Source organism: Bombyx mori, chromosome 1, assembly GCF_030269925.1.
Source record: "Bombyx mori chromosome 1, ASM3026992v2".
Classification (NCBI taxonomy): domain Eukaryota; kingdom Metazoa; phylum Arthropoda; class Insecta; order Lepidoptera; family Bombycidae; genus Bombyx; species Bombyx mori.
Genome location: NC_085107.1, coordinates 17339243 through 17365703, shown reverse-complemented (window position 1 = coordinate 17365703; position 26461 = coordinate 17339243). Strand labels below are relative to the sequence as shown.

Here is a 26461-nt window from a genome sequence, read left to right as displayed (position 1 = left end):
CAAATGAGATTGAATGTAACATCTACAATGAGTGGTTTTAACGCTAAAAGCGCTCTCTTCCAGACAAAAATTTTACACAAGGAAATTCTGAACAGGATATAGCAGAGATGTGATTCTGCCTTGTTTGTGGATATTTTTTTTAAATCAGATCTGTCTCAAATACGACTTGTTTTAGAAAGAGGACGTTATGTATATAGACTTGGCATAAAATGTGATTTGGAACCTCTGGGTCTGCGGAGGGACTTCAGTTCCCTCTGTATTTTGTACCGTATGTTCCATGGGGAGTGCTCTGAGGAATTGTATGAGATGATACCGCCATTTCGTTTTTACCATCGTACCGCCCGCCACCGGGGTAGAGTTCATCCATACTACCTGGTGCTACTACGTTCAACCACAGTGCGCTTCCAGAGATCTTTTTTACCACATACCATCGGGCTTTGGAATGAGTTCCCCTCCACGGTGTTTCCCGAGCGCTATGACATATCCTTCTTCAAACGAAGCTTGCGGAGAATACTTAATGGTAGGTAGCGGCTTGGCTCTGCCTCTGGCATTGCTGAAGTCCATGGGCGACGGTAACCACTTACCATCAGGTGGGCCGTACGTTCGTCTGCCTGCACGGGCAATAAAAAAAAAGTTACAAAAGTGCATAAAAAATTGACGTTATCATGAAAATATTGATTTAAGTATTATTAATGTTCATTTAATACTTTTTTTTTTTTTCAACTTTACTATACTGCTCTTTCCTAAAACATAGGTATAACTCGATCTTATCGCCATCTGTCGCATTCGTAATATATCAAATAGTTTCCAATTGACTTGATTAAATGAAGTCAATTGAATGTCAAAAGTAAGAACTTGCAAATGATTACATTAAGAAACGCTAGATGTCACTATTATAAAAAAATCATCATCATCGTGTTTCTGTACGAACTTGTAAATATTAAAATAAATTTACAATAATATTAGATCTACTACAGTTATTTGGTATGATTGAAAGTAATAACAATAAAATTAAATGAACTATATGGATGTTTTAGCAAAGGTTGATATTGCTTAGCGGCCACCGATACAGGTGTGCATTATGTGAGCTTGTGTGTCTTGTCTTGTAAGCGTGTCAATTCCATGTCAGTTGAAAACACAGTTCAAACGCAGACGGTTGTACAGCGAGTCGCTGCTAATATTTGTACGAATATGCAAATTAAACTTCATCAATGACGGACCCTTTATTATAATGAGTTTTGTGGCAAAAAACAATGTTTATGCAGCCTGATACGGTTCCCGGTAAGCTGGACGAGGGTTTCAGTAGACCGGTCGAGTCAATAATGAGATGTGAGGACTTCAAGAGTAATTTCGCCAGGAAGTTATCGAATCGATTCATATCCAGGCATGTCCCGACTCCGCGACAAGACAATTCCCTGAAATTATGTCTCGACGAAAAAGCGCAAGATGTAAGTTAGTTTTATTTAAATACCAAACTTTTTATTGTTTGGCGGTCTGGAATGTTTTAGGGTTTGATTTACTTTTCATTTCTATTATTATTGTTGTTGGTGAAAGTGCACCTGTATCTATGGCAAGCCATCAGCTAGTTTCGTAACGTTTTTATTTGTTGATAAGCGATATTTAATTAAACATTTACGTCGATTTGTTGTTTGTTTGCTTTGGTAGTAGCGTTACATGCTGACAACAATCGTTTGTTTAAATATATCGGTATAAGTAGCGTTGAGATTTTTTATTTATGTTGAAATAATTTGTCTTGATATTAAGCTGTTAAATTATCTTTTTATTGCAACGTAAACTGCATGTAAACAAAAATGTTTCTTTCAGTCGGTAGCAGCAGTGTTTCGCCCACAAAAATCTAGAGTTTTATGTAGAAGTTCACCTGTGTTCGCTAACTTAATCTTCCTCCTCCGTGGATCGTATTCCTCAGTGCTGAGTGTCGTGAACTTTACGGAGCACTTTTGTTAGGACTATATTCCTCCATTCATGTCTGTCCTCCTCGCAGTGGATAGCGACATTGATGCTGGACTCCAAAGTCGTCTTAATCTGATCGGACCAGCGCATGGCTCTACGCCCCCTAGGCCTTTCCTTCAACTTTTCCGGTGATGAGAAGTTCTTCGATAACTTAATACCTTTATTTATAACCGCCTAATTCACATTGCTGGCGATTAAGTTGTAAGGATAAATGTACAGCATTATTCTGTTTATTTTTGTTTTGATAATGCTTTCCGGATAGAGTGCTTAGCTTCATAAATGTGCACGACGGTTCAGGTTGGACTACGGGAACTTTTTGACATTGAGCTAGTAACTCATCTATTCATCTTCAAAAACAAAAAAAAACATAAACATCGCAGCTCGCATGATTACCTAGTATTAGTTTATATCTTATTTTTGCGGTTATTGCAAACGAACATATTTTTCTTTTCGTGGTTGTCGAGATTAAATCATAAAAGGGGTTAAAATCCATTATTTTATTTTGTTTTTGTGATTTTGGTGGTTCTTCAGATTTCACGCCAATCGCCTTAGTGGTCTGCTCCGACTTCAAGTACCTTGGCTCTATACTCCAGAACGACGGCAACATAGACCGTGACGTAGTGAACCGAATAAACGCTGGTTGGGTGAAATGACGACAGGTCTCTGCAACAGCATGCGATCGTAGAATGCCCCATAAACTCAAGGGGAAAAAACGATCATTAGACCTGTCCTGCTCATGGATTTTAATGTTGGGCGACGAAAGTAAAGCATGCAAGAGGAGTGCATGCGGCAGAGAATCGAATGTTGAGATGGATGTGTGGAGTGAAAAAAATGGACAAGTTAAGGAATGAGTATATCAAAGGAAGTGTGAAAGTAGTCCCGGTGATTGACAAATTAAAGAGCGGACGGCTAGCGTGGTATGGACATGTGATGCGTAGTCAGGATATGCATGTGACTAGGAGATGTATGGAAATGATAGTGCAAGGTAGAGGGGAAAGAGATCGACCGAAGAGGACATGGATGGAGTGTGTGAATGACGATATGAGAAAGAGAGTAAAAGTAAGTGTTGAGATGACGGCTGAAAGAAGAGAATGGAATTGAAAAATTCACTATGCCGACCCCACCTAGTTAGATAAGGTGGAGAAAAAGAAGAAGAAGATCCTTTTTTATAATGTATACTAAGTAAATTTTAGAAAATACCACTCATAATACTATAGAATGTTTGGTTTTAGTTTCTCATTTAAATTCTATCCGTATCCTAAAAACGGAAGTACTTACAGCGTTTGTAAGGAGTTCTAAACGAGTATAATTTTTTTTCTTTCCGTATTTTATTTATTTGGATACCTATTCAAAATGGAATTTTTCCATTAAAGTTGTATGATTCGTAATTTTATGAACCTTATTTGAAACCTGAATGCCATAGTGGGATTCAAGATCTAATTTGGATTATATAGTATAAAAATTCCAACAAAATTCGTCTTCTTGAAAGTTTAGGGATATTTTTTCCAAGAACGCTGATTACCTGTAGCAGCGGGCGAATGTTCATAAACACGATTTTCAAGAAAAATATACACTAAAAATTGGTTCTGGATAAAATTATTTATTTATGTAATTGTGTTATGCAAATCGACAGAATAAATTACGTTAATTTAGTTAGAACTTCCTACAATTCTATCTATATATGAATACGTGAAGCAAAAACGTTGTATCCCTTTTTACAAAAATTGTGCGGACGGAGGAGTATGAAATTTTTCACACTTATAGAGAATATAGAGAAGAAGTGCACAATGCTAATATTATTTTTAAATAATGCATAAAAGATACATTTAATCAATAAAGAAAACATTACACACTACATACCATGTATTTGACGCACACACGCATGCATACTATTTATTGTCAAACTTTTGTTCTTAACGTCTTTAATTTTTTTTAAGTGATTTTATGACCTGGTAACAATGACCTTTAAGTCATGTCTTATTTTAATTTATATTCTTATTTTTATGAAAAGTGATAATATGGAGTGAAATGAAATGAAAATGATTAATTTGAGACATTAATCAACTGGGATGAAATTAAATGAAATGAGATGATATGGAATGAAATATAATCTTAGTAAAATGGTGGTCATTTACTAAGATTTTTTCAGTGGACTTTTTGGAGGATCCCGAGAAGTTGCGTCCAGCGGCTTTGTTTCATTTTCCCACATTTGTGCACTTTCACAGATATTAAACAGTTAATAAACCACCGTTATTACACATTTAAACCTGAAGAAACACTAAATAGACAAAATAAAACAAATCACACAACTTAACTCCTCGCGTTCCCGCCAAAAAGTCCCTCTTAACGTCTGTGGTCAAATAGAGAATAGATTAAATATTGTTTGTCTTTGTTAATATTTTTTATAGTGTAGTCTTGGCGAAATTTGTGATTATAGAAATATAAAATACAATCATAATAGTGTACAAAGTTACAATTCCAATTAATTATAGTCGAATTTCGACTACTGCGGGACCTCTAGTAATTAACAAAAATACGATCGCCATCAATGCTACAACGTTTAACATAATATCCTAATCTATATTTAACAAACGCATTTTATTATTTAAATACTTAGTGACCGTGAAGTCGAGAGGGTTCCGTTAAAAGTGCATAAGCGTATATAATGAAGTGTGGGATTTAAAAATTTGAATACTAAAAAACAAAGGAAAACAAATTATTTCCTTTGCGGTGAACGACAGACGTGTCCTTCGCATGAGTGGAAGCGTTTCATAACAATTCACAACGTAAGGCTTCATAAAAACAAATTTTATTTAAAAATTAAATATGTTTTTAATCGTTGTACACGTTTATTAATCTAATGTAATTAATTTAATGGTTTTTGTTAAGCGGCAACTGTGTGTCTATGTAGAGCTATTCTTAAATCAATATTTACTTATTATTGCTTTGTTAAAAAGAAGCTTTGGCGCTACCCACTGTTAGTGAGTTTTAAGGTTTATCTTTCAATTGTATAGTAAAATTGTGAGTTGCATTTTTATTATACTGTGTTATTCAAAATCATTCGTGAATGTTCATGAGCCTAATACATATTTTATTAGAAAAATTGGTAGGTACCTGCCTACAGGATTTGAGCACCGCCGTAGTCGCATTGCTCTGTTACGAGGATATATGAGTCGTCTATTATCAAAGGTGGCAGTTTTTTTTTTTTTTTTTTTTTTTAACGCTGGGGAATCCATTTACGGATACCCGGTCGAGGGGGGTAACGAACCGGGTTATGTCGGACTCCGGCGCCTCCTGAGAGGAAGAAGGGGAGAAGAGAAGGGCCGAGGTCCTTCACCTCCCCCAATTTCTCACAGGAGACTACGCTTTGAAAAAGGCGCGCGAAGCACTTGCCCCGCAGAACGACTACCGACTAATCCCCCTCCAACTCCACCACACCGACTACACGAAACTTACGGTACCGCGATGCGCGCCGAAAGTCTCGCCTTAGGCGGTACCCGTACTAATGTTAAGACGGGATTTCATCCCCGGGAAAATCCCGTAGAACCTCGTCTCGGGCGACACACCGTGAGCGGCGCACAGGAGCCACCTTGCACCGCTTCACCACCGGACCAACAGTCGAACCTGCATTAAATAAAGTATTAACTTAATCTGTTATTTATCTAAGATGTCGTTCAGAAGAGTTTCGTGACTGCCAATGGAATACAAAGTCAATAATTCGTTTTTCTGATTTAACAATTATTGTCCAAAAGTCACATTGCCGCCTTTGATAATAGTCGACTCATATCAGAAAAGCTTTTTTGTTTTTAAAAAAAGAGGTTTATTTAATTCTAATAAATAAAACATTTGAAACTGACGATTTAAATTAATTGGGGCAAGTATCAACGGGAGCGCGGCTAGAATTGAACTGCGTGATCTATCGGCAACCTAACTAAGCTGCATTACGTTAGGCATCTCACGTTGCATTTTTAGGTACATTAAGAATATACTAGTGGCCCCCGATAGTCGAAACTCGACTATAATTAATTGAAATTATAAGTTTGTACACCATTATGGTTCTATTGTCAAAGACATTAGAAAACTTCTATAATCACAGATTTCGCTAACACTTCACTTTAGACTTAGAAATACGTATATAAAGACAAAAAATACTTTAATCTATTCTCGATTTCAACACCGACTATAAGCAATAACAAACGTTTAACAATAAACAAATAGTAAGCACGCATGTGAGTGTGTGTCAAATACATAGTAGTGTGTGTAATGTTTTTTTTATTGATTTAATGTATTTTTTATGCATAATTTAATAAGATATTAACATTCTGCCCTCCTTCTCTATATTCTCTATAAGTGTGGGAAATTTCATACTGCTCCGTTCGCGCAATTTTCGTAAAAAGGGGTACAAAGTTTTTGTTTCAGGTATTAATATATAGATAACAGCAACAAATACACAAGAGCACGACGATTTTTACAATTAAAATCTACTGTAAACCAACTATCATTCGGTAGTATCCTATTGATACTATTGATAAGAAATATAACAAGCCGCATCGTTATTGCACTGCAGAAGTCCTGTTGACTCACAACAACCTTGATTTCACTTTCTTCACCGTCACAATCCCCTATTCGTCAAAGCGGAGACACTTTCAGTGCGTGCCCATAAAACATTCTAAAAACAATCATCTATTAAACCACTGGGTTAACGATGTGAGTGCTTATTAATACACGTGTGAGAAGTGTTTAGTCGTAAACAAAACTGTGGGAACATCGAAACAGTACGAGATGAACATTGGGACATAATTTTATTTTTTTGTAATAAAAGTAAAATACATTTTTTTTTTTAAATTTCTAAATGCATATTCAGATTCACTCCTTCGTGTTTGTGAACAGGGTTGGCATACCGTCTGTAATTCCAGCAGCTCGCCGTATCTATATATATCTATATTACTGTTGGTAGGATCTATTGTGAGTCCGCACGGGTAGGTACCACCACCCCGCCTATTTCTGCCGTGAAGTAGTAATGCGTTTCGGTTTGAAGGATGGGGCAGCCGTTGTAACTATACTGAGACCTTAGACCTTATACCTCAAGGTGGGTGGCGCATTTACCTTGTAGATGTCTATGGGCTCCAGTAACCACTTAAAACCAGGTGGACTGTGAGCTCGTCCACCCATCTTAGCAAAAAAAAAGTTTATATGCAAACTGTTCACCACCAGTTAAATTGTATTTAGTTATTCATTACAGACGCTATTAACGGAAGGCACTGTTCATTCAACAATCAAATAAATTTGGCGTTTTTTTTTTTCAATTGTCAATAAACACAGCGGAAACATTATAATCGTTTCGCTTGTGTTTTGTTACGTTCGTTTCTGAATGCAAGTTTAACGGAAGTTAGCGCGTTCATTGTGAGCCGCCGCGCCGCTGAGATATGAAAGGGTGATACGGACTCATTGTTTCTCGTTTCAATCTCCTTCGCAGATGGGATGTGCCATAGATTTATGGTGTACGTTGCGAACCGTGGGAGTGCCGTGGTACGCTCGTTAGGGTATCAAATCAACAAGACGAATAAATCTTGAGTTTAGCCCACTAAGATACCTACGATGTAATAATATCTAACAAGTTAACTCACTTGTTTTTATCTGACTTCGGGAGCAGATTCTCGTCTTTGCCACAGTAATTTTTTTTTATGATTGAAAGATTGCTCGTGGCCCGGAGGCCTTTCCAGTTTCACCAGGACAGGTGGGCGAGCAAAGGCTCAGCCAGGAGGGGTTGGATTTGCTAACAACTGTCCGAGCGCCTCCGCGTCATTTTGTACTGCTTGAGTCAAAACCCAAACGAAAAGTTGTTTCATACAAATATGCCTTTATAGGCGTTTTCAAGTATATATGACTGCATCGATTCAATTTTTTTTTACTTGTCTTGAACGACAGTCAATAGCCTACTCACTAAGATACAAAATAAGACGTCACGAGGATTCCAAACTGTTGAAAAATAGGTACATATTATTCATTTGTCATTCCCTAGTATACTTTTGTTATATTAAAAGGGCATTCAAGAATTTCATTGAAGTAATTCCTATTATTGTTGGTAACGTAAAACACAACTGGATGCAAACATTCTGAGATCATCTGTCGCTATAATATGCTCCCGAAGAATGATGAATAGCAGTAACTGAATCAGTCTTTTGAGGCAACAGAAGGGGAACCTACAGCCAAGGGTGTTAAAGCAATCGTGAATAATCTCGTTCTTTGTAATGTTTATTTTATTTCTTTTTTGAATGTGTAAGGGCGAGGACAAGGCGTGTGCAAATTATTTATACCTCTCCAATATCTATAGACGCGATCGTTAATTGTTCTGTGACTGAATGAATTCATTGTCACGAAGATATTGAAAGAATACCTACGTACGTCATTATTTGGTTTATAAAAGTGATCGTTATAATTCTATTGTTGAATTTGTATCCAGAATTATTCCATACACACTTATGTAAATTTATATTATATTTAAACACATATTTATGTAAAGGATTGTTGGGAACTTGTTTTTAGAGAAATTACTTCTGACCTTTTGAAGTTGTGCAGTGAAAACATTGGCCTCTGACTTCGCTCGTGCGGAAATTAGAAATACAGTTCGTTCTTGTCTCGTTGGTTATAAGAGACTCGATTTTTTGTCAACCGTTTTACTAAAAGTTTAATGAAATATGAATTACGTAATATTGTAAAATCCATTCCAATTTATGTTTTAGTGTTCATAGCATGGTTGAGTTGGTTTGATGACGGTCATTTAAGTAAGCTAAACTTTTCATTAATAATTTTAATATGTGGTATTATTTTTTGGGGTTTATGTGTTAATTATGTTTCTTTGCATTTTATATCACGTTGAGTTTTTATTTCGAAAAACCTTTCGCGGACTCTTATTTCGCCGTATTTTTAAATATATGTTTTTGTTTGTCGCGAACCCTGTAACGAAGAACAAACTGTAGATAACAAAAAAAACAATTAAGTTTGTAGGAGTAGTCAAGTAGTCTGGTAGTGGAGACTACTAAATTGGTAATACTAATTAATTATACACACGGAAAGCTTCTGAATGATTCTATAATTGAATCACTTTTTATTGTTATAGTAAAGTAGCAGAGCTTGTAACTATGACTTAGATTGAAATTGGATAATTCAATGCATTGCTTTAAGGTAGGTACAAATTTTGTTTTGATTAGTTCCATATCACGATTTGTATAATAAGTATTTATTGCGATATGTGCGTATGTATATATTCGAGTTTTTGCTTCTTTTTTTAAATTAACTTTCTTATGTTCTACTAACGTTGCCATTAAAATAGTCACTTTTTACGCGGTTCTAGGATTGAAAGTTTGTTACTAAACGAATGATTGAACCGTTTTCCCAGATAACATCGTAACTTAAACTCGAGATAAAGTTTTATCATAAATGCTTGGAACGCAAAGAATTCTAGGTCATGTCTGCACAACGTGAGATTCACACTACTAAATGTCTAGAGCTATCTCGAGTATCGATAAAACGGAATGATTGTAGTTCAACTTACAAAATATGTACACCGTTATTTTTTATCATCTTTGTAGAAAGTGTAATTTGTATTAATTTTTTTTGGCCCAACGAATTCGTGGAAACGGGTCAACGAATATGGTAACAACGTTCTCTATCATATAGTATCTATTTTGAGGTTATGTTAATGCTTATGGATATTTTTTTTGCAATCATACAAAATGTTACTTTGAAAGCATTTCGTCAATGCATTGTGGAGCGAAGTTTTATTTGTGTAGGTACCAAAAAATATTCTTTAAATAAATAAACTAAAGAATGATGCGTACCTTTCTAATAATGTAATAGCTTAAACTTTAAAATTCGTAGTACGCGTGCTAAATAACTTACGTACAAACACACGGTCAGGGTCGTTCACCAACAATTATCTACTTCTACTACCATTGTCGTCACGGCTCGCACTAGAGCGATGGCAACAGTGGTTTTACTGTTTATTAGCATCTGTTCTTATTGTAATGTAATGTTGTGCTTTGGGAGGTGTTAAAGGAAAACGTCTTCTTGCGTGTATTCCATGTTTAATAATCATCTTAATCCTAATTTACAATTGAATATGCAATTTCGAAAAGGGCACATCTCTGAAAATGTAAAATGTTCAGGAAATTGAATTCAGAATTGAAATTGACAATAAAATTAACGTTTTGCCACGTACCACCCGTCTTTGGAATAAGCTCCCCTCCACGGTGTTTCTCGAGCGCTATGACATATCCTTCTCCAAACGAGGCTTGTGGAGAGTTCTTAACGGTAGGCAGCGGCTTGGCTCTGCTCCTGGCCATATACTGGTCTGTCTACAATGGCAATAAATACAATGGTAATAAAAATATTCATGGAATCTCGTGCGAACACTAACCACAAACGTGTATAATATGTATATGCGCATTGTAGGAAGCGGCCGGGCGTTTGTGGTGTATTAAATTAATAATTCAGTACTATATTTGGCTCGAAGGTATGTCTTATCCGCTATGCGCAGTTATTATCTTGTGGCCAAGAATTTTTGATGTCTCTTGAAAATGATTTTTACTTTAGAGTCGTGTACCATATTGTTTTGTGTCCGTTAGAGTATGGTCTAAGTGTTTTATTAGAATAGGCTCTAGTCTAAAGTCTACGAGTGACCCTAGACACATAAAACGTTACCACCACCCTTGAAACTTCAGTTCTGTCTCAGTTTTACAACGTTGTACTCAGTACAACGGCTGCGCCAACCTTCAAACCCAAAACGCATTACTGCTTCACAGCAGAAACAGGCAGGCTGGTGGTACCTACCCGTGCGGACTAACAAGAGGTTCTACCACCAGTAAATGCGTACTAAACGCGAGATCGTATAATTCGTCATTGGTTTAAGTTGAAATCGTTTCTGAATTTAATTGTACCCGATACCTGGTACCTGCCTGTATCGGCTCATAAAATTACCAGTATCAATACATCTTTTACACTTTTTAAAGAATTGCCTTGCATTACTATAAAGGTATTAGAAAAAAGCTCTTCAAATCCGCCTCGTGTCCCCATTGCGATATGAAATATATTAAAGTATAATAAAACGAAATGAAGACAAATTTATAATATGTTTTTGTATACAAAAGGAAAAGTCCGACTCTCGTTCCGGTAGCCAAAACAGCCAATTTATCTCGCCGCGCCAAAAGCGATATCGTTTACGTGATTTGCTTAGTGTTACAGTTCAAGTTCGTATCTGTGTATTTTGTTAAATGTCTGTACTAATTTTAAAGACTTAAGCTTAGACGATTTTAATCTTATTTCAGTATCCCTTTGCATGACGAAATATTTTTATTATGTTTGCATCGCTTATTCTATTTTCCGTATAGAGTAAAGATGTGAAAAAGTTTTTCCTTTTCTTATTAGCCTTTGTGCACATTCATATCTATATGAATATTTGGATTTGGCTTATGTGGATGGTGGATGTTTTTCCATCTAACATTCGAATGTATAAAAATACGTTTCAATATATAAATTCAATAATAGTATTGCAGACACAGCTCGTGGTAAATAAACACTACTTTGTACGAAAATGCTGAAGAGATTCATAAATGATTTCGAGTCATTCAAGAAAAGGTCCCATCTCTAATTCAACTGTAACAATGTATAGTCAAACGGAAAAGCAGTTCCGTCCTTTTAATTGCAACGTAGAAAATAAAAACAGTGGGTGGGGTGTAATACCGTACTGTGCTCCTAAAAACGCTTAGGTATTCAGAGGTCAACGACATTAATCGCAGCTGTGATTAAATCCGCCTCCATTGACCGTTGGTTAAACGAAAAAAAAAGACTAGCATCGAGTACTGACTTGCACGAAATATGTACAATGTTTACAGTTAATTTCGCCTTCTTGTTGGTAAATATTCCGAATGACCGGATATTTTCAATGGAAATTATGAAATTATTGAATATTTCTTTAATATGTTTTAGCCGTTGACTGATAACTTTTATTCTTCTCCTTCTTTTTAACTTAAGTAGTCGTTTTGAAATGTATGTTTTTTTATCAAACTGTACATATATAACGGCGTCTATCGTATGAGACTTTAGGGACACAGTTTGAGTAGCACATGCGTTAGTACTTTGCTTGTTCTAAATATTTCGAATGACCGGATATTTTCAATGGAAATCATGAAATTATTGTCAATATTCTTTAATGTGTTTTAGTCGTTGACTAATAACTTTTATTCTTCTCCTAAGTAGTCGTTTTGAATTCCCGTGGGACTTGACATAAAACGTGGTAACTATAACAAAAGGCAACTGACAGCTAAACGTAATTGTGTTAATTATAGTAGAATTTTGAAGTTGACTGGTTGATGTGTTTGAAACAAACCGTGTGGCGGAACAAAGTTCGCCGGGTCCGCTAGTCAACAATAAAGAGCACAGTCAAGTCTACTAACTGCCTGTAAGGCACGTAAACGATATTATTAAAACGCAATACGATTTTTTATCGAATCATGTAATTTAACATTAAAAGGAGCTTTGAATCGTGACTGTAAAATTCCAAACTGATTGATAAATTGATTGGAAATGAATGTACTTGAGGTAACTCATATCTATTACAAAAAAAAGGTCTTAAGTGAGCACAAATTATTTAAAAATTAAGAATGATAGGATATTTTTGAATGGATAGGATTTTTCTGTCGAAATTCCACTTCGGTTAGCGTATGTATTCTATTTCTGATAAAACTAAAGCGTGTCACAACACACTTTCATCGCCTAGCTATATATAACACATATGTATATACATACATACTTGTTGTTCACTTATTATATGTATTAAATTATAAAAAAGAAAATAGTAATTTTATCCATATAATTTACATTTCACAAATTATGTTGAAACGATGAAGAAATAAATAGTAGTTTAAAAAAAAACTAACAAAATTTGCTTTTATAGAAAATTCAACTAAAAATACAAAATAAATTTTAATAAATTTGAATTAAAAATAGTGTAAGAAAAAATGATTTTATTGTAAAAAAAGCGTGGGGTGCATGGTATCAGTAATAAATATTTTATGAACAGATATGAGTAGAAGGGGTGATTATATCCTGAAAAGCATTTTATTTTCTATTTTTTAGTTGGATTTTCTATAAAAGTGTATTTTGTTAGTTTTTTTGGAACTATTATTTATTTTTCAATTTTTAGTAGAATTTTTTTTATTTTTTTTTTATTTATATTTAATTGTTATCGGCCCTTAATAAGTATACGAAATTTCGAGTTAATACGACGTTTTAAAGATGGTCAAAATCATGTTCAAAGATTCCGTTACAAACATACACACGTCTGAAGCTAATAAAAGCGTATTAAAAAAATATTGAAGTTGTAATATTACAATTCGTGATCAAAGAACAATTTACAGGGTACGCTTCGATACCGATGCTCGGGCAATTTACGGAACGAACTGGGAACCTAAACATAGCAGCTTTTAGAGTTCACTGCGATTATGTTTTCCTTACTACACTAAATGTTTATTAGTTTCGTGTTTAAAATACCATGAGTATTAATGGCGGAATGTAACATGGAGTCCGAACGGCCAATTTGTGACTGGCAACAACATTGTTATTAACTACAATAGTTTGAAAGGTTTCTGTTTTATATACCTAAAACGTAAGTGAATATTTACATTTAGTTTACTGATTGCTTTCAAATTCTTAATATAGACGCTCGACGAGGTTTATATACATTTGAGGCAATTAATCAAAATGACTATATAAGTACGTAATAAAAAAATAATACAGCGGTGTAATTTGTTAAGCATAAGACGTCCGGTGCACTTGTATTTAGCAAATGAAGAAGAGGACAGCAGCCGGCGCCGGGGTGCTTAGTCAACGGGCATCACTCCGTCGCCTAACCAAGCCCATCCTATTATATATATGTTTATTTTTATTTTTTATTGCTTAGATGGATGGACGAGCTCACAGCCCACCTGGTGTTAAGTGGTTACTGGAGCCCATAGACATCTACAACGTAAATGCGACACCCAACTTGAGATATAAGTTCTAAGATCTCAGAATAGTTACAACAGCTGTCCCTCCCACCCTTCAAACCGAAATGCATTACTGCTTCACGGCAGAAAAAGGCAGGGTGGTGGTACCTACCCGCGCGGACGCACAAGAGGTCCTACCACCAGCTTAAAGTATGTATATATAGATGTCAATTGCGGCTGAACACGCTACGAACAGCCCCCCAAATCTCTCGCTAGCATCACTTCACCCCTGCCCTTAGTGGTAGGGAGATCATTCCCGGGTAGTGGGTTCTTCTTCATATTTAGCGATGCGACTGCACCGCTGTTAAAATCCCGTCAAAAGGTAGCAATTTGAAAAGCCAATTACATACAGAACCCTGCAGTATCCTGTGCCAATTCATGCTTGGTCGGTTTTTATCAAAAAAACAAGACAGGTGCGGCTGACTCATGCCCGGATCCCGACAATTTAGACATTAGAGCGAGGTGGGCAGCCATGTGGAACTCCTTTACATGTATCTCTATGTACGCGGAGTCACATCGTACCTTGACACCGTTAAAACATTAAAAGGTAGCTTTTGTCCAACGACAAAGAGACATTGAATAATAAATAGCTTAAGTTTTATTTATTAAAATACTATCTCTCCCAATTTCAATAAATTTGTCAAGGATCATAAGTATTTTGATCGGTTTTCGCGAGTCCCAGACATAATCTATACTAATATATAAATCAACAGTGGTTTTTGCGGATGTTCCGTTATAACTACTGAACCATACATCCGATTGACTTGAAACTTGGTATCCATGTAGAAAATACATGTACTTAATGGATAGGTTAATATTTATATGAGTGTTGGACACACTACACCAGTTGCGCTAGCTGGATTCGTAATTTTCGAGAACTGAAACTCAATAAACAGTACCTACAAAATAAAATTTAAATTTAATTTTAAAATTTAAATAAAGACGGTCGTTCATTTATACGTTGAAAACGTGCCCTTCAAGCCGGAACTCGTCTCTCTGCGACAGGAATACTATTATACTATATTCGTTTTCGTTGGTAATTTTTATTTACACATCAACGCACGATATATAATAGAGCAGTTACCGAATCACGAGTACAAAGTGCCGGATCTAGTGACAAACGTTCTGTGGACACGATCGCCCTGCGCGACCGTACGTGATTCTAATACGTATGCTTAGGCTGTGTTCGTACATAGTTCCGACAAATTAAGCGCTAGGCACGTACTTAATCGAAATATTATTTTGGTGATATTGTTATGTGGGTACGAGTAACGTCATCTGCGTGTCAAATAGCAGAACAAGTATACTTTTCTGTTTGGTCGTTGTTTCTAATACATAGGAATAGCAGTTAGAGTTCTCAAGAAAGTCGTTTGATTATCTTCAAATTAATACGTAAAGCAAAAACTTTGTGCGCCTTTTTACGAAAATTGCGCGGACGGAGGAGTATGAAATTATACAGAATATAGAGAAGGAATGCAGAATCTTAATATTTTTTCATAATTTTACTTAAATAATACATTAAATCTTTAAAAAAAGACAACACACACTATCATGCATTGATACACACACGCATGCATACTATTTCTTTATTGTCAAACATTTCTTATTGCTTATGTTCTGTGGTCAAATTGAGAGTAGATTAAATATTATTTGTCTTTATTAATATTTGTCTATAGTGTAGTCTTGGCGAAATCTGTGATTAAAGAAGTATAATAATCTTTGACAATAGAATCATAATAGTGTACAAACTTATAATTTCAATTGATTATAGTTGAATACTATTTTACTAAAAACTTCCGACTTTAATAATAATAAAAAAATTAAATACTTCTGAAAAAGACAGTCCTTAAATATTACATAATAATTTTGTGTTCGTGTGACGTTGGCTTTACATTAGTTACATAACCAAATGCAGACACACGCGTTCAAGTAAGCGTACTGCATTCGAATAGTCGTTTAAATATACTAATGCGCTTTGAAAATACACTGAGCCTGTGCCTCTGTGACCCCTTTGTTAGGTACTAGAACTATGTGTGAATAGTATGCGAAGAATCCTTGGGAACCTAATAGAATTAAACAGACCTATATGCGTACAAACAAGTATTTTGCGCATCAAAATAACATGTTGATGTTGTCATCTTCGGTGGTTTTGCTTCGTTATGGAAAACGAACGGTTTCAATACAGTTTAGCTCTCTAGCTGCAACTATTGTGGACGCATGAATCTGATGTGTTATAATATGACAATAGCGTTGTCTAAATTGTCGATAAGTTTTTTTTTTAATACTTTACAATGGCCGTTGGTTACCGGAGCCTATCTTTTTTATTCTCTACCTATTCGCTGGTAACTTAAGAAGTTATTACAGTTTCGCGCGGACGGGTAGGTAGGTGAGTTCACGGGCTCAACCTGAGAGAATTTGTTAACACTAGCCCTAGCAGTGCTTCGCAGAATCTACCTCCGGATCAGAATCGCAACCAGCTGAACAGATCCTACGAGAAACTCAATGGGTTGTGTCTATGGGGGGAGCTTATGTGTATCACAGCGTGGACGCCACTGGAGATGGGATAGCTTGAGAGACAACTTCAAAGTATTAATTACGTTGAACGCGACATATTTGTGAGTCGTAGATGCCAATAAAGCGATACATATTTTAACGGAGAAGACGATTTCTATGTACTATTCGTAAAATCATAAATATTTGCTTTCGTCATAAAGTAACTTTCAATTTACGTTGTAGGCCAACGTTTTTCTTTTGTCTGAAATTGTTAGGTCTCGAGTTTTGAATCGTCGAACTATTGGGAAACGCAGAACAATAGATTAGAGTTAGGGCTGCCATCATATGCGACATGTTATGTAATTTTATTGTTTTGCATTCATAAAGTTATCACTCCTTTAATAAACAATAAATTCCTTATTTCAATCGTTTGAATTAACCGTAAAACAATTTAGCAAGACACAAATACGATCAGATTGTATGATGACACGACGTCTACATTATCCTCTTTAAATTAAAAAAAAGAAGGAGGAAGTTTGAAATTGGACATATGTTTTAACTGTGGTGTTTTCCACATATACTTATATAATCAGTATTTTTATTGTGAAGCTGAAAAAATTTTTAGAAAACCAATGAATTACTATTCTCGACATAGAATATTGTATGGACGGACAGTAATATAAAACTTGATTATTTTTCGAAAATACTGGGTTACTTAGTGAGCAAAGTATACTATGATTTTTTTGGAGCAATTATTTATTTATTAGGGAGATTTGCAGGAGTCCTTCAGGTCATTTTTAGTTTATACTTAAACTATATCTATATATTAATACGGGAAGCAAAAACTTTGTATCCCTTTTTACGAAAATTGCGCGAACGGAGGAGTATGAAATTTTCCACGCTTATAGAGAATATAGAGAAGAAGTGCACAATGCTAATATTTTTTTAAAATAATGCATACCACATACCTTGTATTTGACGCACACACGCATGCATACTATTTATTGTCAAACTTTTGTTCTTGACGTCTGTGGTCAAATTGAGAATAGATTAAATATTGTTTGTCTTTATTAATATTTTTTTATAGTGTAGCCTTGGTGAAATTTTGTGATTATATGTAGTTGAACTTAAATAATTTAGTTCTAAAATCAGCCTTAGAGAAAACGATCATAACTGAAGTTTTTGCACAAATTATAATCTTTGCGGACTTAATTTATGTTTCATGATGCTATTCCTCCATTGTTGAAAGTCGTTTTGTAACTACTTATTTCATTACGAAAATGGATATATGTTTGCGGGATTCGAACACCAGCACAGAGCATCTCTTCTTCAACCCGTGTCCACCCAATGCTGAGTGTAGGTCTCTTAGAATGCACCCCATTCTCTTCGGCCTCTTGTCTTCAGACGCATCGCTCGATGTTAATGCACCAAGTTAAACCCTCGTGCATAATAGAGTGGTGATTAACATTAAACATTTAATAATTAAAAAAAAGTTAAAATAATTAAATTAAACATTTTAAAAGCATAATTTTCTTAAATAAGTATAACAATGTAGTTGCACCTAATTAATGAGCTGGTACGCAACAAGAAAATACAAACGATTTTAGTTTGACAGCAACACGACGAAGGTCTAGGCTGAATAACTTTAAATTACAAATCACTAAAATCGTGTGGGATTTATTCATTAGGTTTCACGAATAGACCTCTGCTCTTGAAAGTAAATAGGATCGAAATCGTAATAATAATAAGGTATTCGTCTTGTAATGTCGTTTTTAGATTTAATTCTTTGTTCATTTGAGACCACTTTTACTATATATTTATTAAAACGATATAAACAGTCCCGCAAAATTAAAACGGTGCGTATTCTCTTAGTTTATATGTTGTGTGTCCCCATGGGTAGGTTATCACAATCGTTGCTATTTTTATCGCGAAGTACTAAGGCGTTCCAGTTGATATATTGTTCGGTCAACGTATAAAATTGTAGTATTCGACCTCATGTCTCAACGTGAGTCGTGGTATTCACGTTGAGATCCATCAGCTTCAGGTGGGTCGGGATTTCGTCTCGTTAAAACATTTTTACTGCTCATAAACTCTGATAGCAATAAATTAATATGTATAAAGCAGGTATATTGATGATTTAGACATGTGCGCTTAGAGCCAGTTTTTAACGCTCTCGATAGCGTAAAAGTAAACTCTTAATTTATATGCAGTTGGAACAGCGCCCCTAGCGGCAAACGTAGGTAAACCTTCCAACTCCATACAGATTTGAGTTAATTTTTACGTTAAAAAACTCTTACTAAGCACACAGGTATCTGAGTTACGGAAAACTTGAGTAACTACTAAGAATTTCATTTAATTACTGACTATTACTATACCGGACTGATCGAGTATTGTTTATCAAAATATAAATTGTTTGGCAATCGCTTGGTCCTATTTTGGTACAGAAACACTCAACGTGTAACGTATTTCTGCGTTGCTTCACGCAATAATGCATTTCAGTTCTAGACTACGTAAAGACTGGTTGGTTAAATACGGGATCGATGTACGTGCAAAGCGCAGTCGACATTTGATCGAGAAAATTATGTACGTTTTATCTTCGTATGGGGTAGGGCTGTTTCCGAGGGCCAAGCCCGGACGCGGCGGTCACGCGTCGCCGACTGTGCATGACGACTTGCCTCACTCCGCAACCCGACTATCAGGGCTTATACACATTTTTATTTTATTTTATTTATTGCATAGATTGGTGGACGAGCCCACGGCCCACGTGATGTTAAGTCGTTACCGGAGCTAATAGACATGCACAGCGTAAATGCCGCCACCTACCTTGAGATGTGAGTTCTAAGGTCTCAGTGTAGTACAACTAATGAATATTAAATTTATATATTTTTAAGTTATTGCAAAGCTTCTATCGCGGGCCTTGAGCGCGGCGACTGAGTCAAGAAATTCCGTAACGAAAATAACCTGACAGCCCCACTACGCCTACTATGTAGCTCGCGTTCAACACATACACACGTTGCGCTGGTGTAGTGTTTGTGAATAAGCGCGCGGCGTGCCGTCGCACTGCATGAGCATCATGAAAAGTCTGCCCATCTCTCTCTCACGCGGTCTAGCTTATGAGTGTGAAGGGGACAGTTAATTTTTTGCTTTTGTTAATGTTTATAAATATAGCGTGGTCTTATTTTTATAATTGTTTTAATATTAAATTATTATTGTCTAATTGTAATTGCATAAGTTGGTAAAAAATGCTTTGCAATAGCTTTACCGCGGCAGTCCCCGAGTGCCACACAACTTTTTTTCATATCATCTGCCACGGTCGGCATTTCGAACCACGATAAATAACGAACCGATCCATCGAAGCGAACGTTTCCCGCACCCGAAACAGAGATACGTTAAAACACTTAAGATTAAATAACATTTTTAAATACCAGTTAATAACGACTATGGTTTTGTAAGATTGACTGTAAGGCCAACAGAAGCGACAGTTGAGAATCACAGTCCTAGAACTTAGTATGTATCGAATTCACAGCTCATACCAGAACAATCCTTTAGGGGCTGTGCGAAATTATGTTTTAGTGTTTGTTAATAGGCATTCAAACATATTTTCCTATAGACAGAAAATTTACGTGAACGAATTCATGCTATTTAAAAAGGCGCCATTAAAAAACAGGTCTCTGTCTTGAATAGAATAATGTTATTATTATTCAAAGCGTTTTAATTATGCTTTACATTTAAAAAAAAATACAGCCAATTTTCGTTGACTAGATTAATTTTCATGGCAACCCTAATTGGGGCATAAGGCCCACTGGGCGACGTCACGCATAAAAAATAGCGGCTAGTTCAAAACGACTCCATTGTAGTGTTGCCTGTGACTCATTATTACGTAAATTCAGTGAAAACGATGAAAACTCATTTTGTTTACTAGTTTTGTCATAATTTGCTTGGACGATCTTGTCCAAGCATACAGTTTGGATGGAGAAAATAAATATACATTTTAATAAGTTGAATTCTGATCACCGTTCTATCTACCAACTCTAATTCTAATTTTCTTTCCACATTAATTCTTTCAATTGGACTGAACGATCAATTAAGACCAAGATATACCCGAACGATCTAGAAGTTCTCTAGTAATGCCAACAACAACAAACAGCATATAATTATTATCCATTTTATTATTATTTCAGCATTAATTTATTTTTTATTTAGTTAGTAGTAGTAGTAGTAGTAGTAGTAGTTAGTAGTAGTATATCGAGGGGTAAAAGGCTATTTGGCTTGAGCGAATTTTATGAAACTTTACAGTTATTTCAAGTTTGAAATTTGGAATAAATATCGTAACAAAAAACTTCTTCAGCTAATTGAACGGGGTATACTTAATTGAAGTTCAATTAAAAAGCATCGAATTGCTGATACTAATACCAAATAAAACGGACCTTTAATTACAAAGATAAATGTCGCCTTTCAACCCCCGATGTAAATGCAACTGTAGCCATTCTAAAGTTGTTACAGAAGTAATTCAGTATATCGTAGATGTTCCAAAAGAATACGTACATACACCAAGCCCTCTTGTGAACCTGTACTGAATATTATACTTCATAGAAATTGTAATATGATATTATCAGCCCGGTGGCCTTGTTCACGAGTGGTTCCAATCTAGTGCAGACACGAGTAGATCATCGTACACCGTCTGTCATCGGACACCAGCTTAAAGAGAAACCAGGTGCATTTCACTCAACATAACAAACCTATCTACATATTACAGAGTAATATTTATTTATTTAAAGATTACCAACAGGGTTTACAGTAAGACATAAAATAACATTGACATGTATAGAGCAATTGATAACTGCATCTATAATTAGAAACAATCACAGCATGCATTAGATATATATATTGTATATTTAACCAAAAGAACAAGTAGGTACTACGAGTTTTCAAATAACCTTAAAGTACTTAAACATTTCATTTATAAAGTATTGATACTGTGGAAATTTGGTAGTACCTACCAACACACTAAAAATAAATATATTTTTTTTACCATAGGGCACTAAATAGAATGTATAAACTTTAAATGCGGTTGTGTTGGTATCAAGTGCACATTTCGTCACATCATGGATTATAAGCTTTATGTTTTTTCTTCCTGTCAACTATTATATTATACCATAAATATATAACGCATGTGTATTTAAAGTTGCGTATACATTGGTCAACACATACAAAATTAATTTAAAAAAAATAAAAAAAACAAGTAATCTGAAAGGCACTTTGAATGTCGACCTTATTCACAAGAGATTACGATAATTTGTAGACAGATCAACGTCTACACAAATAATGCGTTGACTAATTGTTTCAAAACTCTTTTCTTATTTCTATGTATTTTTGTACGTTTTACATATAAGACGCTACATGTTCCGTGATAGCGTCATCTTAATTAGAACATTGAACGTATATGATTTAGTTTTGTAATAAATCTTTACGTATTTGCATGAACTTTTACTGGTGGTGGGGCCTCTTGTGAGTCCGCGCGGGTAGGTACCACCACCCTGCCTATTTCTGCCGTGAAGCAGTAATGCGTTTCGGTTTGAAGGGTAGGGCAGCCGCTGTAACTATACTTGAGACCTTAGAACTTATATCTCAAGGTGGGTGGCGCATTTACGTTGTAGATGTCTATGGGCTCCAGTAACCACTTAACACCAGGTGGGCTGTGAGCTTGTCCACCCATGTAAGCAATAAAAAAAAATAAAAAAATTTAACTAATCTGTGCTTTTTGATATACGAGAACGCACTATATGCGGTAATGGTGTTCGAAAGACGATGTGATTCACTGAATTAGCGCTTAAATCGTGTTTGATTTTTGTCTTATTTATCGTACTTATTTGCGCATTACTCTTTTGAGTTTTTTTTTGGATTGTCTATCGTTCCAATTAATTTGTAATTAAAAGTAAATTAGCTTGGAACAAAATAAAATCTTACAGATTGCTAACTGTCGGGTGTTTCCCGAGCGCTATGACATGTCCTTCTTCAAACGAGGCTTGTGGGGAGTATTAAGCAGTAGGCAGCGGCTCGGCTCTGCTCCTGGCATTGCTGAAGTCCATGGGCGACGGTAACCACTTACCATCAGGAGGGACGTACGCTCGTCTGTCTACAAAGGCAATAAAAAAACTACAGTTTAGTTTAAATTACTTCCATTCGTATTGAATAATATAGTACGCAATAGTACAAAATTACCGCTTACAATAACATCGTTCTGCTATTTCCTCTGTGGAATCCCGTTCAGTGTTGTGATGCAGATCATGAATCTATTCACTATATGAAACAATAGACTTTTGTAGGGGAATTAAGTCGCTGGGAACGACCAGGTCACATCATCATACTCTATGCTTTATACGGCAATTTCTTTTTTATGTTCATTTTCTAAGGCACTGGATACATTCTATGAGTTGGTACTAAAATAATACAAACTAATAGTTGTAAGTCACGAACGCACAGAAGAAATTTAAAGGCTTATTTCATTCAGAAGACACTATGATTGGCGTCATCTATCTTCTATATATATATAAAAATGAATTGCTGTTAGTTAGTCTCGCTAAAACTCGAGACCGGCTGGACCGATTTGGCTAATTTTGGTCTTGAATTATTTGTGGAAGTCCAGAGAAGGTTTAAAATGTAGATAAATATGAAAATGCTCGGAATTAAATAAAAATGACAATTTTGTTTTTCCTTTCATGTATTCCCCCGTCGGACGGATTCCTTTTGTTATAAGTTTATTTTATATAAAAGTTTAGGTATTTTATTTTATCGATTGAGGCACTACGAAGTCTGCCGGGTCAGCTATTTGGAATAAAATTAGGTGTCCAGTATGACGGTATGAATACGATATTTTAGAATCGTATTTCATGCAATTGTGCTTGTCAGCTATTCCATTTAACGGTTAATGACTTCTCAAAAGTCAAGCCTAAGCACTTCTTCAAAAGCAATCAAAGCATTCGCTGCAGTATTAACGTTGTGTGCTTCTTAATCGAAGCGTAGCGGTTTTGTTTTTGCACTCACATCGAGGTCATAGGCACGAAATGAGGCAAAAGCGTGGGAGTGCATCGACACTGCCAATCATTTACACCTACGATTACTCTTTTCTTCTTGCACTGCACATCGCTAATGAGGACCTAACGGTTTCAATTGTTTTTTTATTTATGAAATCCGTCCATTGCATAATTGAAATGAAACCAGCTATCGTCTCACGTTCGGCTTGCAATGGATAATTACCGAGGTGAACCGCATACGTTGAAACAGTAGTAGGCTATATCAAGATAAACATCGGCGTGTGCCGTTTTACCTACGAAATTTTCTTTGTACTAAGGTTTTGTTTGATGTACGCAATAACTTGAGTAATGTATGTATGTGTGCGTCTTGTTCAAGCAGTGAACCGTATTCCAAATTCTACCTTTAATTAACGGTATAAAAAACAATTTCGGTTTTATTGTGGCCAGATCATTTGACATGAGAATAGAGCAGCTAGAACACCAGACATAGACCTAGCTAGTAATAATTCCTATATAACTTAGAGGCTTAGATACGGGGAAGGAGGGTAGAGCTCTCCCTCATGCCTATGCTTGCGCTGATTACTTTTATTTTAATGAATTGAGGACTTAAACTTAAGCTATCAAAGTGAGTGATGGCATTCACTTTGAATGTATAGGTCCCGGAAGTCTTAACTTGATGTTACTACAGAAAATCCGAGATAGTCTTCGCATTGACGCTAGTAATATATTTAGAAATACTTTTCTAAGAACATTTCTTATCCTTGTATTCATATTGACCTAAGGTCGCGGCTTATACAGAAGATATATTTAAAGTGAAATTATATCGGACGTGCATGATTCATTGTGCGTTCGTAAATTTATTTCTAATGACACCGCTCAACGATGACACGGTTTCCTTTTTTATATAATAATATATACATTAAGATTATTTTTTGCAGGCCCAAGAGAGTTTCGAAGCGAACCAACTTTCGAAATTTGTCGCAGAGCCAAATTGTGAAACAGTCAAGCCTCCCGACAGACAGACTACCAGTTCAGACATAAGGAGCACTAAAGTTAACGCGCTGAACATGGAAGTGGAAACGTTGAGATGGCAACTAGCGCAGGTGATTAAAATAGCTTTCATGTTTATACAATCAAATTCCCGTATACATTTTGACTGCGAATTCCGGTGTACCATTAATAATTGTTATGAAAACAATGCAATGCGATATCGATTTGAGATGGCGTAGCGAATTGTTGATTTAACGGATATTTATATCTGCATGCAATCATTCAATCTTGTGTTTTGTTTTTTTCTTTTTTCTTTTTTGCAAATATTTGTGTGGTTTTCAGACTGAAGCAAATAGACAGATGCACATAGCTTTATTGAGGCAGGTGGTGACGTTCTTGAGCAGAGTCAAGGAGCACATTGAAGGTCAGAAAACGGAAGGAGAAACGGAAGCCACAAGAATGAACAGGTCATTCAATGTCACCGACTTGCCACGATCTCGGTCCGTCTTGCACGTCAACAAGAACCTGGAATACACCCTGAGCCCTGTCAAAAAGATTAACTCGCGTAAAATAAGCAAGTCCATCAGTAATGTGAATGGATACAAAGACTGCAATGTTTGGTAAATATCTTAATCTAATTACCGTAGGGTTTGTAACAAATAAAGTTATCTAAAATTAATTTAAATTAAAATTACTCTTAACGACTGTCAGTATTAATGAAAATCTTCATTCATTCGCATTTGAATAGACAATATCAATTTACAGGAGTCAATCGAAAATGGCTTTGACGTCCGAAACCGAAACAGCTTTTAAGCTATCCGAAGAAATGTCCAGACTGATAATTCTTGCCAACACTGTGTTAAGCACAAAACTGCCTGATCTCGCGTGTAATTGTAATGATAATGAAGTGAATGGATCAAAGCAAACCGAAGACAACGAGGAGATATGTGAAAAAGAATCGAATGTTTCTGTAAGTAATACTTCTGTAGGCGGCGAAGATACGAATGCATTTGTCTTGAACACGATATGCGACAGCGAGGGAACATACGAAGGCATAACCAACAAATTCATTGAAACTAAAGATAAGGGTATAGCCGATTTCATAGTATCACCGTCACCACTCACATGTGGCCTAGAAAAGGACTTCGCAGTCGTAAAGATTCAGGAAAAAGACAGCAAAAGAGAAACACGGACTACCAAGCCCCAAAACAGATTCGAAAAACGAAACGAATATAACGCTGTAAACTTCATTGAGGACGAAAGTGGATTCTCATCGATGAGTTCCTTTCAAGAGATCGGAATTCCTATAATAAGTATCATACCGCCGTCGCCTTGCAAAGAAGTCGGTTATATGACTGAGTTTGAAGATTTATTGCAAGGAAACGAGAACTGGAAGAGCGATTCCATTGAACTGGATAAGCAGGCCGTAAAAGTATTTTGGGTTTGATCAATGTACAAATTTATAGCTTCCTAATAACCTTTTTTAATGTATGTAACACGAGTAAGCTAGCAGGCATCTAGCAGTTTTATTAGAGTTTTGTGTACGGTTTTAAAAAAAAAAAAAAAAATTTAAAATTTTTGGAAGTGAATAGTCCAAATTTGTTGTCATGAATAAAATTTCTCTGAAATTAATTTCAATATACATGCAACCAATTGTGTTGTCAATTTTTAGTATTAGTATTTATATTGCCTTAGAATAAGTTGACTAATGATTTTTTAACTTAACACATTTTGTACTTTGTCGAATATTACTGAAATAAAGTCAGATTTGCGTAATTTATTTGCCCTTGTGATAATCGTGTTAATGGCTGATCAATAGAGTTACCTTGACTATATCCGTTACGAAATTATAGGAAACCATGAAAGTAGCTATAATTCGATGACTTTGGTAGTAGTAACCTGCAAAAATTATAATTTTACGCAATTAGT

The 26461-nt window shown here is 35.6% G+C and overlaps 1 protein-coding gene across 1 annotated transcript; it reads left to right on the top strand.

The window, feature by feature from the left end:
* The first annotated feature begins 1045 nt into the window (after window positions 1–1045).
* On the top strand, window positions 1046–26312 carry LOC101738019 (uncharacterized). Its single transcript, XM_004933124.5, has 4 exons — window positions 1046–1448; window positions 24481–24645; window positions 24875–25152; window positions 25298–26312. Exons 1-4 carry the CDS (start codon window positions 1254–1256, stop codon window positions 25977–25979), a joined length of 1320 nt encoding a protein of 439 aa, XP_004933181.2. The 5' UTR covers window positions 1046–1253; the 3' UTR covers window positions 25980–26312.
* The last annotated feature ends 149 nt before the right edge of the window (window positions 26313–26461 follow it).